This window comes from Xenopus laevis, chromosome 8L, assembly GCF_017654675.1.
Source record: "Xenopus laevis strain J_2021 chromosome 8L, Xenopus_laevis_v10.1, whole genome shotgun sequence".
Classification (NCBI taxonomy): domain Eukaryota; kingdom Metazoa; phylum Chordata; class Amphibia; order Anura; family Pipidae; genus Xenopus; species Xenopus laevis.
In genome coordinates, this window is record NC_054385.1 from 9,848,769 (window position 1) to 9,868,114 (window position 19,346).

General features: G+C 42.0%; 1 protein-coding gene and 1 long non-coding RNA gene across 2 annotated transcripts; one reads left to right on the plus strand and one right to left on the minus strand.

Annotated features, from left to right (window-relative positions):
• Window positions 1-1,820: 1,820 nt before the first annotated feature.
• On the minus strand, window positions 1,821-9,614 carry tor1a.L (torsin family 1, member A (torsin A) L homeolog). Its single transcript, NM_001093663.1, is given in 5 exon segments — window positions 1,821-2,503; window positions 4,163-4,290; window positions 5,806-5,981; window positions 6,922-7,187; window positions 9,445-9,614. Coding segments are annotated over 5 exon segments (984 nt in total). The 5' UTR covers window position 9,614; the 3' UTR covers window positions 1,821-2,258.
• A 34-nt stretch (window positions 9,615-9,648) lies between these two features.
• On the plus strand, window positions 9,649-15,368 carry LOC121397115. The gene is made up of 3 exons (XR_005963466.1): window positions 9,649-9,786; window positions 13,320-13,369; window positions 15,213-15,368. It is a non-coding gene; the product is annotated as an uncharacterized LOC121397115 (long non-coding RNA).
• The last annotated feature ends 3,978 nt before the right edge of the window (window positions 15,369-19,346 follow it).

Genomic DNA, 19,346 nt, shown 5'->3' on the forward strand with positions numbered 1-19,346 from the left:
GCCCAGTTCAGATGGGAGGGAATTGCAGTTTGCGCAGACAGGGCAAAGGATGAGGGTTGGGGCTGCTGTGAGCTGATTGAGATATGATTGATGTGGCAGCCATGTAACATCTCCCATGACAAGTTGATTACAGCTGGAAGATTTCAGTAGGTTGTTGAACTTTGAGGCTTAGTCCACACCAGGCAATTCGGGGAGATTTAGCGCCCTGGCGACTGATCGCCTCTTCTTTGAGGCGACTAATCTCCCCGAACCGCTTCCTCTTCGACTGCACCGGCTGTAATGAGAGTCGCCTGCGTTATGACACACGCGGCGTTTCGTTTTCCGAAGTCGCCTCACGAGGAAACTTCGTAAAAACAAAGTGTGTTATAACGCAGGCGACTCTCATTACAGCCGGTGCAGGAGAAGAGGAAGCGGTTCGGGGAGATTAGTCGCCTCAAAGAAGAGGCGATCAGTCGCCAGGGCGCTAAATCTCCCCGAATTGCCTGGTGTGGACTAAGCCTTAGGCTGGTGCAGTCAAATCAGTAAAGGTGCCACACTTACACTGAATCGCCTTTTGAAGCGTCGGGTGTACAGCGGCGTTCCTCTCTGCCAAGGAATACATCCACAGTAAAACTCCAGCAGCACTTCCATGTGTGATTCAATTGTTTATTCGTGCCATTAGCAAAGCCTTAGGCTGGTGCAGTAACTTAAGTATAAATAAAAAATAGCATTTCTAGCCATTTTTAGGATCAATTTCTCCTTTTAAAAGTTAAAGGGATACTGTCATTTTAAAACATGTTTTTTCAAATCAGTTAATAGCGCTGCTCCAGCAGAATTCTGCACTGAAATCAATTTCTCAAGAGAGCAAACAGATTTTTTTATATTTTCATTTTGAAATCTGACATGGGACTAGACATATTGTCAATTTCCCAGCTGCCCCATGTCATGTGACTTGTGACTTCTGATAAACTTCAGTCACTCTTTACTGCTATTCATGCACTAAATGAATACACTTTGATTTGACACACAAATATCCTGGTGTTGCTGGTCTTCTTGAAGTATGTATCATCATCCTTGAAAAATTATGTATCATCATCCTTGAAAAAGGTCCTAATGTGGACCGAAACGTCGGGCATTTGATACTATGCAATAATAAACAACTAAGTTTTTAAAGGGAGTGCTGGTCTGAAGATAATTGATATATAAAAAATTACCGTGCACCCCTCCATGTGCAGCAGCCTTTATATATATAAAAACAATAAAGACCAATTGAAAGTTGCTTAGAATTGGATATTCTATAAGATACTAAAAGTTAACTTAAACGCTGAGCTGCAATTGTTCATGAATCAGCCTCCTGCGTGCAACCATAACAGGATAATATTAATCCTAATTCTATTCATTAAACTATGCTTAAAAAAGGGAAATATGTGGAATACAGGAATGACTGTCCCCAATAGTGAGGAGGAGGTCTTATAAGTGAAAAACCAAACCCATCTAAACTAACCTTTGGAGTGACCACCTTTTGGTTTGGTTTTTCACTTATAAGACTTTCACATATTACCTTTTTTCCCATTCTCTGGCACACGTGATGTGTAAATCATAGAGAAATGCTGCACAATACATTAACTTTAGGCTCTCTCGCAGCTAAAAGCTAAAAGAGGATTTTTGGGAGATATGTACAAGCCCCAATTGCCTGGGTTTTTGTGGATTTTGCACTTCCTGTTTGTAAATGGGTCATAATATGTGGAATAGTGGCCGTGTTAGTTCTACTCCACCAAATTAACAGAATAAGACCCAACCAATGATATTATCCTGATTGAAGGAGACTGAAGGACACATGAAACAGTATAAATAGATCTTTATCAAAATCACATATTTCTGGTAAGAGTTCAGGGGGACACTGATGTTGTGTCTGCGGGGTGTTATTTGTACTGCTGGTCACAACGGAAGCTTGAAATGCCCCAAGCGCTTGTATAACCTTCTGTGTTGTCACCATCCATTGGCACTGACAAGGAATATCATCTTGATACAGCACAGACTTGTCACAGAGGCTTGCACTTATACCCACAACTAAATTACCTGGTTACAGCAACTTGTAAGACAAATTACTCAAAAATATAAAAATAAACCAGTGTGTATTATGTACAGCACTATTGCGAACCCCTCCCTTTAAAAACAGTGAGTAAATCCCTTCACTGTCAGTAAGGCCACAATATTCAGTTCTGAAATGAGTCCGACCCCCCCCCTCCAAGGCGAGAAACAGTTACAAAATAAAAGTCTCATAGATAAAATTCTAGTTTTGTTGACACGACTTTGCAGCCCCTAACAGAGAACACGTTCTCATCCTTGGGGAAATAGGTCATTTCCTTGGCGACTTTGGTGACGATCTCTTCATCCACCTCGTAGCCTCTGTGCCGCAGCTCCGCCCTCACGCACATCTTCACATGTTTCAACTCCAGGGGCAAGAACGGCACAAAGAAATCGATCAGGTTTTTCTCTATCAGGCTGCTGTGCCAAAATCCACCTGTATGTGAGAAAAAGCTACGTCACTATGGAATGTACAAAACAATCATTTGGCCCTAGGGCTAATAATTAGATCATGCTGTGGGAACCAAGTTGGCAGCTTTTATCAGCCTACATAAGCCAACCATAACCTTATAAAAACATTCTTTAAAGGAAAAGTAAACTTAAAAATGAATGTGACTACAAATGCCATATTTTATGTACTGAACTTATTGCACCAGCCTAAAGTTTAAGCTTGTCAATAGCAGCAATGATCCAGGACTTCAAACTTGTCACAGGGGGTCACCATCTTGGAAAGTGTCTGTGACACTCACATGCTCAGTGGGCTCTGATTGGCTGTTGAGAAGTTAAGCTTAGGGCTCATCACTAATTATCCAGCAGAAAATGAGCTTCCCTGTAATATAAGATGATGCTACAGGTTTGCTGATTATTAAATTCTGATGCTAATTGCACTGGTTTCTATGCTGCCATGTAGTAATTATCTGTATTAATTACTAATCAGCCTTATATTGTGACATTTATATTCTATGTGTACTGTATATTGAGTGGGTCCCTAAGCTCAGTAAGTGAAAAGAAGATGGGGGAGCTACTGGGGCATCTTAGGAGACACAGATCTTTACTGCTAAAGGGCTGTGGTTGCCTTTGGCTGGTACAGAAGCCCAAAACATAATGTACAACATTTCTAACTACTTCTTTATTGAGGCTTTAGTTCTACTTTAACTCCTAGGCCAATGATCGGACCACAATGTGATTCTTACAGAGACCTGTCAGGAGAATCAGTGCTCTAATGTGGTCCTTTGATTTTTAGACAGATATTAGTTAGCAGGCCAATGGGAGAGCACCATACATGGGCCAAGAAGCTGTTGACTAAGTCTGTAGGGGCCAAGTTGGCTGCCTAAATGCGCTGGTGCAAGTTAACTTAATTATGTTCATAGCAAAGCCCCATTTGCTTTTAGCAGCCAAACCGATTTTCAATGGCATGTCATGGCTCACCCTAGCACTGATCTCGAACACCAATCTGAATCAATAAATGCCCATGATTAAAAGTCTAGCCAGATCTTTTCTATACTAGGAGAAAATTTCACAGGAAGAGAAATCTGATAATTCATTATCATTTAACACATTAAAAAGTTAGTAAAGGGGTTAAATATTGAACTGCTGGGAATCCCTACTGATTTAGTACTGTGCAGGCTGACCACCGGTTGGGTGGGTTCGGTTTAAAATTTGGTCAGTCATTGCAGTTTAGGTTTGGGTGTGGGTCAGACTGGGGACGTACATTCCTACTCGGCTCCCGAAGATTCTCTGTCTTAGAACTAGAGGAGTGCACAATATTAGTGTATAGAGAAAGAAGACACGGGTATGGGTCAGGTTTGGATTCTACAATGGCAACATTTTGGCAGTTAACATTGTGTGCAGGTTCAGTTTTTCCTGACCCGCACATCACTAGTGACACTAAAATATTCCATAAATATGTTAGTTAATAAACACTTTTAATTTTTAGTGTTACTAATTTCAAGAGATTGAAATTAATTCACAAAATATACATGTAATTACTTAAATTTCAAATTCTCAATTTTTTTGTGACTAATGGAGCCATAGCCTTGATTTTTATACTGATCCCAACATGTGCATGCCTTTAATAATCTGAAATAATACTTACTGTCTTTGTTATTGAAAGCAGCAAGCGATAACTGACGCTCGACTTCGAAGAGATTAATGTCTTCCCTTTTCTTGCCATTCTTCCAGAAATCTAATGCCAACTTCGAGATTATTTCTCCTCCAGCATTGCTAAAATGCACAGAAACAAGGTAGAGTGTACAGATACAGCAAACTAGTGGGCTACAATACAGTTTACAAACAGCTAATGCACAACTGGAATCAATGAAGTTAGTGGTCTATAATCATGCACAGAAATTCTACTTTAATAATGGGAGAAAACCAAAAGTGAGCACTCAAATGGCCTTCAAACTAGGCCTCCTTAGCTCCTAATAAGGTTACAGATATATAGAAACATTGAGGTAACAGTTACCCTGCTATAGTTCCAGGGGTACTCAGGGTACAAATAAGCACTCGCCCCAAATCTCACCCTAACTGACCTTCAGACTGGACCCCCTTAGCTCATAACAAGGTTACAGATATATAGAAACATTGGGGTAACAGTCACCATGCTATAGTTCCAGGGGTACCCAGGGCAAAAATAAGGACTCACCCCAAATCTCCCTCTAACTGGCCTTCAGGCTAGGCCTCCTTAGCTCATAACAAGGTTACAGATATATAGAAACATTGGGGTAACAGTCACCCTGCTATTGTTCCAGGGGTACCCATGGCACAAATAAGGACTCACACCAAATCTCCCTCTAACTGGCCTTCAGACTAGGCCTCCTTAGCTCATAACAAGGTTACAGATATATAGAAACATTGGGGTGTCACCCTGCTATTGTTCCAGGGGTACCCATGGCACAAATAAGTACTCACCCCAAATCTCCCCCTAACTGATCTTCAGATTGGGCCCCCTTAGCTCATAACAAGGTTACAGATATATAGAAACATTGGGGTAAAAGTCACCCTGCTATAGTTCCAGAGGTACCCAGGGCACAAATAAGCACTCGCCCCAAATCTCACCCTAACTGACCTTCAGACTGGACCCCCTTAGCTCATAACAAGGTTACAGATATATAGAAACATTGGGGTAACAGTCACCCTGCTATAGTTCCAGGGGTACCCAGGGCACAAATAAGGACCCACCCCAAATCTCCCTCTAACTGGCCTTCAGGCTAGACCTCCTTAGCTCATAACAAGGTTACAGATATATAGAAACATTGGGGTGTCACCCTGCTATTGTTCCATGGGTACCCATGGCACAAATAAGTACTCACCCCAAATCTCCCCCTAACTGATCTTCAGACTGGGCCCCCTTAGCTCATAACAAGGTTACAGATATATAGAAACATTGGGGTAAAAGTCACCCTGCTATAGTTACAGAGGTACCCAGGACACAAACAGCACTCACCCCAAATCTCACCCTAACTGACCCCCTTAGCTCATGACAAGATAACAGCTCAGCCTTTTTGAGGACCACGATTAGGGAACAGTGGTTCCTACCGGGCTCCTGACTGGACTCCCTCTCATCTTTTCCCCCTGATTGTGGGGAAGTTTTATCACATTTATGTGCCTACTGACTTTCTAGCAGCTGCATCTCTTTGCACCCCTGTTGTTTTTATAGATTACATGCTGGGAATGGTTATTCTGTAACAAATAGGAGACACAGACTGGCCCCAAAAGACCCCAGCTGCATGCACATACCTGAGGAATATAAATATGGATTTACGATAGGAAACCCCCTCCAGTTGCTCATAGTAATCCAGAAATGGCTTGATGGAATCAATAAGTCCCGGGTGCATTTTGTCCACTTCGTCAAATATAAAAATGGAGCGTTCACAGTTGGATACATTCCCTTTTATCCACGCCTGGAGCTGGTCCTGTTAAGGCAATTAAATATCTGAGTGGAGATGTGTGTCATTCCCAACAGTTATACCTCAAATGCTCCACAGAATTACAGCACACTGCTTGAATTTCCAACACTGCATATATTTTATAGGTTTTAACATACAGAAAGGAACAATTTAATCCATTTCCCCTAAAACATCACGTGTACAATAAAGTTTAAAAAACCTGGAAACCATTATATGCAATGCTCAACATATCCTCTTATATATCGTGACAATCCTTCAATATGCACCCTTATAATACACTTATAAAACACAAGAGGCTCAGTGACTACTAATACCCTTATAATTTACAGTACGGGGTACATTATCCCTTATAATACATGAGTGACACTCAGAGTTCCCTGTATAACTCAGCCTGCAGCCTTGTGCCTTTATATGGTCACAGAACAACGCCTCAGTGACTTCTAATATAAGAATAAGAGGCTCAGTGACTACTAATACCCTTATAATTTACAGTAGGGGTACATTATCCCTTATGAGTGATGAGTGATACTCAGAGTTCACTGTATAACTCAGCCTGCAGCCTTGTGCCTTTATATGGTCACAGAACCCCTCAGTGAGTGACTTCTAATATCCTTATCATTTACAGTAGGGGGTACAATATTACTTTATAATACACGAGTGATACTCAGAGTTCCAGTAACATAACTAGAGGGGGGCGGGCCCTGGCGCAGGACGTGCAGCTGGGCCCCCCGCTATTTTCTGCCGGAATCCAGTGTAGCGCAAGCTGCAAGGGGGCCCTGAGGGGGTGGGGGCCCTGAGGGGGTGCGGGCCCTGGCCCAATCGCACCCCCTGCTCCCCCGATAGTTACGCCACTGCAGAGTTCCCTGTATAACACAGTTTGCAGCCTTGTGCCTTTATATGGCCACAGAACCCCTCAGTAACTTCTTATATCCAGCCTTTGGATTACCTTATACTTGTCAACCTGGTTAGCGTGGGGGAAGTGCAGCGTGGCTACAAACTGGTGCACAAAATGACTCTCCATTCCTTGCGGATAGATGTTCCTGGCCAAGACCTGGCTGATGTAGTTCTTGCCGGTTCCGGTCCAACCATGGAAGGAGAGAGTGAGCGGTTTCTTCGGCTGCTTGTTTCTAAGGAACCCGGTTACTCCTTTCAGGATCACCTTCTTGGCCAGGTGCTGCCCAAAGATGTTATTATCGAAGTCCAACTCTAGGGCTGAAACGGAAGTGAGGGGCCATATTGTATAATAGCTTAATTGCATGTTGTGTAGCAACCAACTCTCTGGCCTAGGCTTTAAACATTGTTTTAATTCCCTGTTACAAATGCTTTGGCTCAGGTATCTGCTGCACACCTCAATGAATTGATGTATTGGCTGACCACAGGGTCCATGAATATAGTAACCCCACTTCCATATGACAGGGCCCCCAACCAGAATACCCTCCCCACAGCAAATCAACCAAATGGAGAATCTACTGCTACCACTGGGCTCTTGACCGAGCTACCCCCCCCCATGCCACAGGGCCCCTAACTGGATACCCTCCACTGCCAAAGCAATAATTTACATGTAACTACAAACCTAGTGATGGGTTTATTAGTAGGGAAGCACCGAATCCAGGATTCGGTTTGGTATTCGGCCTTTTTCATCAGGATTTGGATTCAACCGAGTTCTTCTGCCCGAACCAAATCCACATATGCAAATTAGGGTTGGGGAGGGAAATCACCTGACTTTTTGTTACAAAACAAGGAAGTAAAACTGCTTTCTCCTTCCCACCCCTAATTTGCATATGCAAATTAGGAATTGGTTCGGTATTCGGCCGAATCTTTCGCAAATGGTTTCGGGAGTTGTGCCGAATCCAAAATTGTGGGAATGAATGAATGCTCATTGGAAGTTGCTTAGAGATATATTTTATTTTTTGTTTTTATTAGGAGAATAAAAAGTTACGCTGCGTTTTGCCAGTTACACAAGCGACTTATGACAATCCAGCATCACCTTTAGACACATATAGCAATAAGCACCTCTGTTCATGAGTCAGATACCGCGAGTGACTGAGCCAGTATGATGTCACCTGTCTGCACTGGACCAATGAGCAGCTCATAATGGGAGATAACACATGTCTGGAGAATGTTGAAGGAGGAACGCCCAGGACTAGACGTTAGGGATGCACCGAATCTACTATTCTCAATTCGGCCGAACCCCCAAATCCTTCGTGAAAGATTCAGCCGAATACCGAACCAAATTTGCATATGCAAATTAGGGGTAGGAAGGGGAAAACATTTTTTACTTCCTTGTTTTCTGTCAAAAAGTCATGCAATTTCCCTCCCTGCCTCTAATTTGCATATGCAAATTAGGATTCGGTTCAGCTGGGCAGAAGGATTCGCCGGAATCAGAATCCTGCTGAAAAAGGCCGAATCCTGAACCAAATCCTGGATTTGGTGCATCCCTACCTGTGAGTGCCGTTCTTCTGCATTGCTTGTGTTGTTTTTAGCTGGGGCAGCCAGGTGAAACAACTGTCTATGGTGTGCACCTAATGTCTCTCTTTCTCTACACAACTACAATATAGTCGTACCATGACAAATACACAAATACAGGGCCCTGTTCTATAGCTGTGGAAGCTGACAGCACCCAATAAAGATAAAGAACAGCCCAATTAACCCTTCTGCAGCAACTGGCTAACATGGGGCACAGATAGAGTTGCCACCTGGCCGGTATTTTACCAGCCTGGCTGGTAAAAATGATGGTTGATCACAATGTTATTAATAGGGGAAAAAAAATATATAGGAAGGCCGGTATTTTTTTCCAGGAAAGGTGGCAACCCTCATAACCTCCCAACTGTCCCATTTTCAGAGGCACAGTCCCTCTTTTGTACTGGAAAGTCCTGTTTTTCTCTGCACTGAACAGCCAGAAAAAAAACCAATGTTTATAACTTGATTGGGTTTTGGCAGAGAACCCAGAACAGCCACAGCTGCACATAAGATACAGTTGTAACAATTTTGAGATAAGCAAATAAGTAATTGTAACAATATAAGATAAGCAGGTCCCTTGGGAAAAGTTAGACTCTCAGCTTAAAGGGCAATTCACCTTCATTAGCAAAACCGTAATAACTGAAAAAAAACCACAAACTTTCATAACCTGCCAAATTTTGTAAAAAGAACATGATAATTAGGGGGCGTGGTCACACAAACGGGCGTGGCCAAAAAATGTCCCTCTTTTAATTTCCAACATGTTGGGAGGAGTTATGCAACTCTAGGCAAAGAACTGGCCAAGCAGAACCTGGAACCCAGTGTTGACCTGTGCTTATTGGTGTCTATAGCTAAAGAAACTTCATGCCAGTTCCCTTACACCATCCTCTTGTGGATGAGCTAAAGCTACACGCAGGCTGCACTGATTAATGAGTAAGCCATGCAGGATACACATGTATTAAATAGCCATTCTCTCCTCTCAGCTCTAGAGATCACGTGACCCTGTGCCCACCTGTAGCGTTGATGGCGCCATTCTGCGGGCAGCACTGCTGGAAGTAACATTGCAGTCCATAATAGACGGCGCCACCCACCACAGACAGAGCGCCGACTGTCAGCGTTACAGGCTCACACCGAACCAACACCGGACACAGAAACCAGACCAGCGCCCGGAGCAGTTTCATGGCTCCTGTCAGCGGTGGCGCTTCCCGGTTTAGGTCTTTCAGAGAGATCACTTCCGGAACGCTGTGGTCGCCATTTTTCTTATTGGCAATTACTGCTGTTGTCCGGGTTGGTTGTCTGATCGATTAAAGATGGCACTCAGGTCAATTTCAGGTCATGATACCGTATCTATGAGGTAATGGTCACTGAATTCATTGTGGAGCCTCTAATGAGGGCGTTATGGGTCCCAGTTACTCTCCCAGTAACTTTCTGTCACTACTCACTTATATGAAATGTACTTAGTCAGTACTGAGGCAAATGTGCATTACATTGGTCATTTGGGGGTATTTATACATGAACCTGCCAAATAAGTTCTGGGGGTGTTTTTTACATAAACAAGCAGCCACTCTACCATCTTACTATGGATTCTGGGGATATTTATACATGAAGCTGCCACTGTGTCATCTTACTATGGGGTCTGGGGATATTTATACATGAACCTGCTACTGTGCCATCTTACTATGGGGTCTGGGGATATTTATACATGAACCTGCCACTGTGCCATCTTACTATGGATTCTGGGGGTATTTATACATGAAGCTGCTACTGTGCCATCTTACTATGGGGTCTGGGGATATTTATACATGAACCTGCCAATGTGCCATCTTACTATGGATTCTGGGGATATTTATACATGAAGCTGCTACTGTGCCATCTTACTATGAGTTCTGGGGATATTTATACATGAACCTGCCACTGTGCCATCTTACTATGGATTCTGGGGATATTTATACATGAAGCTGCTACTGTGCCAGAGGTGTAACTACAGAGGAAGCAGAACCTGAGGCTGCAGGGGGGCCAATAAGTTATAGGGGCCCCATGAGGCCCTAATTCATATACAATATAAATAAATATTGGTAAAACAGGTCAATCTCTAGACATTCTGGGGGCCTGAAAAATAATTTGCTATGGAGCCCAGTAATATCTAGTTATGCCACTGCACTGTGTCATCTTACTATGGATTCTGGGGATATTTATACATGAACCTGCCACTGTGCCATCTTACTATGGATTCTGGGCATATTTATACATGAACCTGCCACTGTGTCATTTTACTATGGATTCTGGGGGTATTTATACATGAACCTGTCACTGTGCCATCTTACTATGAGTTCTGGGTTTTTTTTATACATGAACCTGCCACTGTGCCATCTTACTATGGGGTCTGTGGATATTTATACATGAACCTGCCACTGTGCCATCCTGGTATGAGTTCTGTGGGTATTTATACATAAACCTGCCACTGTGCCATCTTACTATGCGTTCTGGGGGTATTTATACATGAACCTGCCACTGTGCCATCTTACTATGAGTTCTGGGGGTATTTGTACATGAACCTGCCACTGTGCCATCTTACTATGAGTTCTGGGGGTATTTATACATGAACCTGCCACTGTGCCATCTTACTATGGGGTCTGTGGATATTTATACATGAACCTGCCACTGTGCCATCTTACTATGGGGTCTGTGGATATTTATACATGAACCTGCCACTGTGCCATCCTGGTATGAGTTCTGTGGGTATTTATACATAAACCTGCCACTGTGCCATCTTACTATGCGTTCTGGGGGTATTTATACATGAACCTGCCACTGTGCCATCTTACTATGAGTTCTGGGGGTATTTATACATGAACCTGCCACTGTGCCATCTTACTATGAGTTCTGGGGGTATTTGTACATGAACCTGCCACTGTGCCATCTTACTATGGGGTCTGTGGATATTTATACATGAACCTGCCACTGTGCCATCTTACTATGGGGTCTGTGGATATTTATACATGAACCTGCCACTGTGCCATCCTGGTATGAGTTCTGTGGGTATTTATACATGAACCTGCCACTGTGCCATCTTACTATGAGTTCTAGGGGTATTTATACATGAACCTGCCAATGTGCCATCTTACTATGAGTTCTGTTTTTTTTTATACATGAACCTGCCACTGTGCCATCTTACTATGAGTTCTGGGGGGTATTTATACATGAACCTGCCACTGTGCCATCTTACTATGAGTTCTGGGGGTATTTATACATGAACCTGCCACTGTGCCATCTTACTATGGGGTCTGTGGATATTTATACATGAACCTGCCACTTTGCCATCTTACTATGGATTCTGGGCATATTTATACATGAACCTGCCACTGTGCCATCTTACTATGAGTTCTGGGGGTATTTATACATGAACCTGCCACTGTGCCATCTTACTATGAGTTCTGGGGGTATTTATACATGAACCTGCCACTGTGCCATCTTACTATGGGGTCTGTGGATATTTATACATGAACCTGCCACTTTGCCATCTTACTATGGATTCTGGGCATATTTATACATGAACCTGCTGCTTAGCCTTCCCGTTATGAGTTCTGGGGGTATTTATAAATGGACCTGCCACTTTGCCTTCCTGTTGTGAGTCCTGGGGCTATTTATACATGAACTTGCCACTTTTTCATCCTGTTATGAGTTCTGTGGGTATTTATACATGCACCTGCCACTGTACCATCTCACTATGAGATCTGGGGGTATTTATATAGAACCTGCTGCAACTGTGTCATCTTACTATGGGGTCTGCTGATATGTATACATGAACCTGCCACTGTGCCATCCTGTTATTAGTTCTGGGGGTATGTATATATTAATCTGCCACTGTTTTATCCTGCTATCAGTTCTGGGGATATTTATACATGAATCTGCCACTTTGTTATCCTGCTATGAGTTACGGGTTTATTTATACCTAAATATGGTAAACCCCCCCCCCCCACATACAAGTTATAAAAGGCCATTGGTGGTCAGGACCCCATTATAAGTTTTTTAAAAATCATTGGCGGCCAGGGTCCCACATAAAAATTTAAAAAAAAAAAAGCATTGGTTCCAGGGCCCCTATAAATTTTTTTTTTTAAAAAAACATTGGTGGCCATGCCCCCCCTTACAAGTTAAAAAGAAACATTGGTGGTCAGGGGCTCCATAGAATAGTTAAAAAAACATTTTGTGCCAAATCCTCCCTGTGTATCTGCTCCCAGACAAGAGAGTGGAGCCTGGGTCGGCTGATTCTTGGCCTGTGTATAATCTTCAGCCCTGTGGGGCATTTGTGTAAGAAGAGGCTCTAGGCCAGTTGCTTGTGAGCAACATGTTGCTCTCCAAACCCTTGGATGTTGCTCCCAGTGGCCTAAAAGCAGGAGCTTATTTTTGAATTTCAGGATTGGAGGCAAGTTTTAGTTGTATAAAAAACAGTTGTACTACCAAATGGAGCCTCCTGTAGGCTGCCAGTCCATTTAGGGGTTACCAAATAGCCAGTCATGGCCCTTATTTTGTACCCCCAGGGATTTTTTTCATCCTTGTGTTGCTTCCCAGCTCTTTTTACATTTAAATGTGGCTCACAGGTAAAATGGGTTGGGGTCACCTGCTCTCTAGATGATCTGTAGATAGTGTTTAAAATCTCTAGTTGTCTGAGAGGGTGTACAAATCTTTTCTTCATTTGTTAAAATATCTGCTATAAGCTATGTATTGATCCTTTAGATGGAGTTTTTACATTTTCAAGAGTCCCTCTGGGAATTTTTACCTCTCAAATATAATTTCCCAGCCGGTGTGGGGGTGTTTCTTCTGTTTTGAATTGCTCCTTACATAGAAAATATTCCATTTCAACCCATTTTTTTTCCATTTACTTTTCAGGTGCCAGTGGAGGATACGGACCAGATGAACAGCAACATAGTACAGTAAAGGTAAGTGTCTGGGATAGCAAATTCCCCTTTATCTTTTAATTGAGTAAGAACATCATGTTTCATGCTGGTTATTTTATCCACCCATATGAATCTGGATATTAGTGAGCGTAACTTAACCAATTATTTTTAGGGATTCTTATGGGAATAGGTAATATAAAATCTGTGGCATAATAAACATTTTTATTGCCTGAATCTCTCCAAACCATGGACAAAATACATATTAAATTGATTGTAATCATGTGTTCTGAATCAGGAGGGGCCTTGCTTAATTTTTCTTGAACAATTATTTTATCAAGCATATCAAGATGAGCATAGGTCAGCAGTGTAAATTACATTTGTACATAATGCTTTCATATTACAATGAAGTGAAACAATAAAATACACAGTTTTCCACACCCTAGCCATTGCCTTTATCAATGGAGTGGCTTTTTATTGTATAAGCTGTTCCACTGTATAATAGGGTTTTGAGCTCCTCCAGGGACCCCAGTACCTGTGCTTCCCGAAATGTGGCAGCATTAGTCAGAGATGGCTCTGCCAACCTCCAGGCAACTGTCAGTTGTGTAGCTAAGCAATACAGGAAGGGGTTTGGGACAGATAGGAGGAACTTTAAAGTTTGTAATGAGATTTTGGTTTCCTGGTTTCTAAGTATCTGAGTATAGCATTAATATTAGGGGGACATCATACACAAGTCTAATCAGGACAACAGCTGGAAAGCTTTTAGTGTCTATGGTGCACTGCAGTCCTGGCTTAGAAAGGGGCTCATATATGGACCAATGATTAACCAAATTTCATGGTTAGATTATCATTACAAGGGAATTAGAACACACACCTTTGTATAACTTTCACTAAATATATTAAAGGCTAACATACTGTTTAGTGAGTGTAACAGCAGGATATACTACTATGTCTAAATACAAAGACTGACTTAGGTAGGAATCAAACTCATAACCTAAAGAAACCTTCCACCTTCAAGGATAACACACGAGCCATTGTACCACAGAAAGATCAGCCAAGCAAGAGAGTATTGCATAACTAACGTTTCAACTACAATTATTGTTGTGCCAAATACATACGTTAGGCAAAATACAATAAATTGGGCAAAATATAAATCTAAAAAGGCAAAACAATTCAGCTGGCTCTAATCCTTCTAGCAATTTAATAAGAATATAATTTAAAGTGCAGAACTGTAGTTCACCCTAGGGGAGAGATGACCTGGGTGTAGAAACCCCAGGTCTGACACTTAAAACATCTCAATGATACAAAGACTCAAAACCTTAACCATAACCATAACCATAAGAAACCTTCCACCTTCAAGGCCAACAGACTAGCCATTGTGCCACAGAAAGATCAGCCAAACAAGAGAGTAATGCATAACTAACATTTCATCTACAATCATTGTTGCACTAAATACATACTTACAATAAATTGGGCAAAATATAAATCTACAGATAAATAATTCTGCCAGTTTGAGCAATGTATAGGAAGACAGGTGAAAGGCCTATCAGAGAAATCAAACACACAAGTCAAAAAGTCTAATCAGGACATCAGTTGGAAAGCTTTCAGTGTTGACAATCCCTCTATAGTGCACTCAAATGGACTCACATATGCTATATAAATAAATGATGACGACATATGGACCCATGACTAACAAGTTGGGTTTTACAAAGACTGAATCTGACGGAACTCGAAACCACAACATTTGAATGTCTTAGCTTGATCAACTAGAAGTCCAATGTACTATCCATTGTGCCACAGAGCCAGTAGCCAGCCACACACACTGTGAGACCATACAGTACATTTGGTACAGTAGTCACCACTATAACTGCTTCTCTTTTCTTGGCAGTGCACGTTCCCCAATGGCAACTTACCATCGGCACACAAATGCAGGAGCAACTGTAACAGCACCACATATTCATTAAAATTCCTTTACTGGTATGTGATCTGTTATCCAGAATGCTCAAGACCTGGGGTGTTCCAGATAATGGATCTTTCTGTAATTTGAAACTTCATACCTTAAGTCTACTAGAAAATTACATAAATATTAAATAAACCCAATAGGCTGGTTTTGCTTCCAATAAGGAAGAATTATAGCTTAGTTGGGATCAAGTACAAGCTATTGTTTTATTAATACAGAGAAAAAAGGAAATTATTTTAAAAAGTTTTGGAAAGGAAATCATTTTTAAATATGTTGATTATTTGGATAAAATGGAATATGGGAGATGATCTTTCAGGATAATAGGTATTTTGGATAACAAATCCCATATCTGTACTGCACACTTGGCATTATAGCAACATTTCAGACCATACAGCCCTATCAAGCTGTGGGACGCACATCAACAACTCATTTGTTATCCTTTTCCTGCCATCTAGTGGTTATTAGTGTACAAAACCGTATACAAAGTCATTACAATTTAGAAAGTGTAAAAATGTCCACAAAGGTCTCAAATATACGTGCTCCATATTAGAAAAGTGTGAGTGCTTGATTAGATATACATATTACACACACGTGAAAGTACCCTGGAAAATATTTAAGGAAAATGGCTGGCATGAGGGGGGACGGAGAAGAGCACCACGCCGGTCTCATTTCGGGGATTTCTGAAGAGAAGAAGATGGCACCCATGAACTCTGATGCCTGAATCTGCACTGAGGGGTAAGTACAAAGTTAGGGGCATTTGCCTGGGGTTGTGGGGAGGACAGAGGAGGGTCTATGTAGGGTTCTTTTTGGCCATTGTCTTTGAAAACAATATTGTTGATTGCGCTAGCTTCTGCGAGACAAGCAGGGGATCTTCAAGCCCTATCCTCAGAACACCATGTGGAGAAAGTAGTTCTAAGATCAGTCCCATCATTCCTGCCAAAGGTAGTTTCGGCCTTTTATCTGAATGAGCCTATTGTTTTACCTACATTATCATCAGAGAGTGGGGAAAGTCCTTTAGATGTCAAGAGATGTGTCAGGGAGTACATTCTGAGAAATGAACCCCTCAGAAAGTCTCAGAAGCTGTTTATTATACCAGCGGGCTCGAGGTAAGGAGAGCCATCATCTAAAAAACCTTTAGTACTTGGATTGTCAAATATATCCAAGTCTTATACTGAGCAGGGTAAACAGTCACCAGAAGGTTTGAGGGCACACTCAACTAGAGGTATTGTGGCCTCATGGGCAGCGGAGGCATGAGTGTCGATGGCAGAGCCGGGCCAGGCTGGCCAAGCGCGTTGCGGGCCCGGCTGGTCACGCGTGCGAAATGTCACTAGTGGTGCGCTGTGCGAAATGGCGCTAGCAAGACATTCATCAGACATTTCAAGTTTGATTTATTTTCTTCAGATATTAATTTTTGGCTAATTTGTTCTTTTGGCCTCATCTGATTAAATTGTTAAGCAGCCTTGTATCCCTCCCTTAATGCTGTGGTATTTATCAAAGGTTATTGATTATACTGCCAGGGATGACCAGGAAAAAAGAAAATGTATTCATAATTTTCTTTTCCTGGTCATCCCTACGGCAGCATTCCCACCCTTATCTCCGGTAAGTTTGGATTACTAAAATGGGGAGGATTGGGGGGACCTTTATGTGTGTGTTGGGGGCATGTGTTTCCACAACTTTTGACAACCTTACTTTAACTTCTGGAGGTTCGGTGGGTTAGAGCCTTATAGGTGAAGAGACAATATGAATATAAATTGTACAAACAGTTTCAGATAGAGAATTATGCCATTCACACAAACCCTGAGTGAAACGGCCAACTAAGAACATTAAACAGAAGCTGGTCACTAGGAGAGAAGGTCATATTAAGAGGAAAGCACTGTCACCATCAGGGAGGCAGGTGGAAGTCATGTCAGGGACATTATACACAAGGTACTACTATAGAAACTCCCCAGGCTAGTACATTATTTTACAAATAGAAAGATAAGCCCAAAGAGAAATTTGCTTATCCACTGAGATTGTCTAATATTTTGGCAGCCCCCCATTAAACTATCAATGGTGCACTCCTGTCAAATGGCTCTGGAAGGGGCTCACATATAGATCATTGACTAACATGTCAGGTTTTATCTGGATTGGGCATTCAAAGGTCTGGTGGGAATCAAACCCACAACTTTTGAATAAATTATTATAAGCAACTATAAGTCCAATGTGCTATCTATTGCTCCACGGAGCCTGGCACATCATGTCTGTCATCACTTACATACATACAAGTTCATTAAATTATACTACCATTTACCGTATATACTCGAGTATAAGCCGATCCGAGTATAAGCCGAGGTACCTAATTTTACCTACGAAAACTGGGAAAACTTATTGACTCTAGTATAAGCCTAGACACAACTACAGCCCTGTCTCCCAGCAGCGCACCTTCCGCCAAAGAGACTCCCCCAGCGATCGACCGGACTTCTTTGCAAAGTTGATGGTGACAGAGAATTGTGCAGAGAGTGCTGTATGTCATAAAACCATCACTGATCTTTCGTATAACCAACAGATGGCGCTGTGTGATATTGCCATCACTGTTAATCCTTTATTCAACCAACAGATGGCGCTGTGTGATATTGCAGTTACTGTTATTCTTTGATATAACCAACAGATGGCGCTGTGTGATATTGCAGTCACTGTTATTCTTTGATACAACCAACAGATGGCGCTGTGTGATATTGCAGTTACTGTTATTCTTTGATATAACCAACAGATGGCGCTGTGTGATATTGCAGTTACTGTTATTCTTTGATATAACCAACAGATGGCACTGTGTGATATTGCAGTCACTGTTATTCTTTGATACAACCAACAGATGGCGCTGTGTGATATTGCAGTCACTGTTATTCTTTGATACAACCAACAGATGGCGCTGTGTGATATTGCAGTCACTGTTATTCTTTGATACAACCAACAGATGGCGCTGTGTGATATTGCAGTCACTGTTATTCTTTGATATAACCAACAGATGGCGCTGTGTGATATTGCAGTCACTGTTATTCTTTGATACAACCAACAGATGGCGCTGTGTGATATTGCAGTTACTGTTATTCTTTGATATAACCAACAGATGGCACTGTGTGATATTGCAGTCACTGTTATTCTTTGATACAACCAACAGATGGCGTTGTGTGATATTGCAGTCACTGTTATTCTTTGATATAACCAACAGAGGGCGCACTGTTATTCTTTCATAAAACCAACAGAGGGCATTGTGGGATATTGCAGTCTCTCCCCAAGTGAACTGTTGGTATAGGAATGATTAAAAGTGACTGCAATCTCGGCTACTTCCCGCTGACCCGAGTATAAGCCGAGGTAGACTTTTTCAGCACATTTTGGATGCTGAAAAACTCGGCTTATACTCGAGTATATACGGTACATGTAGTATTTCATAAAATAGTGAACTTGACTGAAAAATTAGCGTATGCTCAGTGGCACCCAGTTCGGGCATGAAGTCCCCAAATTGGTACATCTATAGGAGCACCACAGTGTGATCTTCCTCCGCTTCTTTGTTCTTCACACCAGGTTTGCATGCTCAGTAAGGTAAAATACTGAAGTTAAACGAAATATCCAATTTCTTCTTGTACTGTGCATGTGCTGACCCGAGCCATCCAAGAATGAAGAAGTGGAAGAACATGACCCAGCTTTGTCACACAATGCCAGACTGAAATAGCCCAACTAAATACACAGAATTGAAGCTGATCACTAAACAGGGCCAGACATATGGGAAGGCAGTGCCGCTATAAGGAGAAGCCAAATCTGGTGGAACTAGAACCAACATCCTTTGAAATCCTTAGCATGACCAACTAAAAGTCCAAGACATTATCCATTATGCCACAGAGCCAGCAATTTGCCAATCACACACACCCACTGTGAGAACATATAGTACATCACTCTTTCACCAACAAATATTTATTTTCCAGGTTCAATTGTATGGTCATGGGCACACGGGCTGTAGGCTCCGCTACTCTCAGCCTGCTTGAATCTAATTCAGATCATGAGAGATTGGACATGGAGCAGATCCGC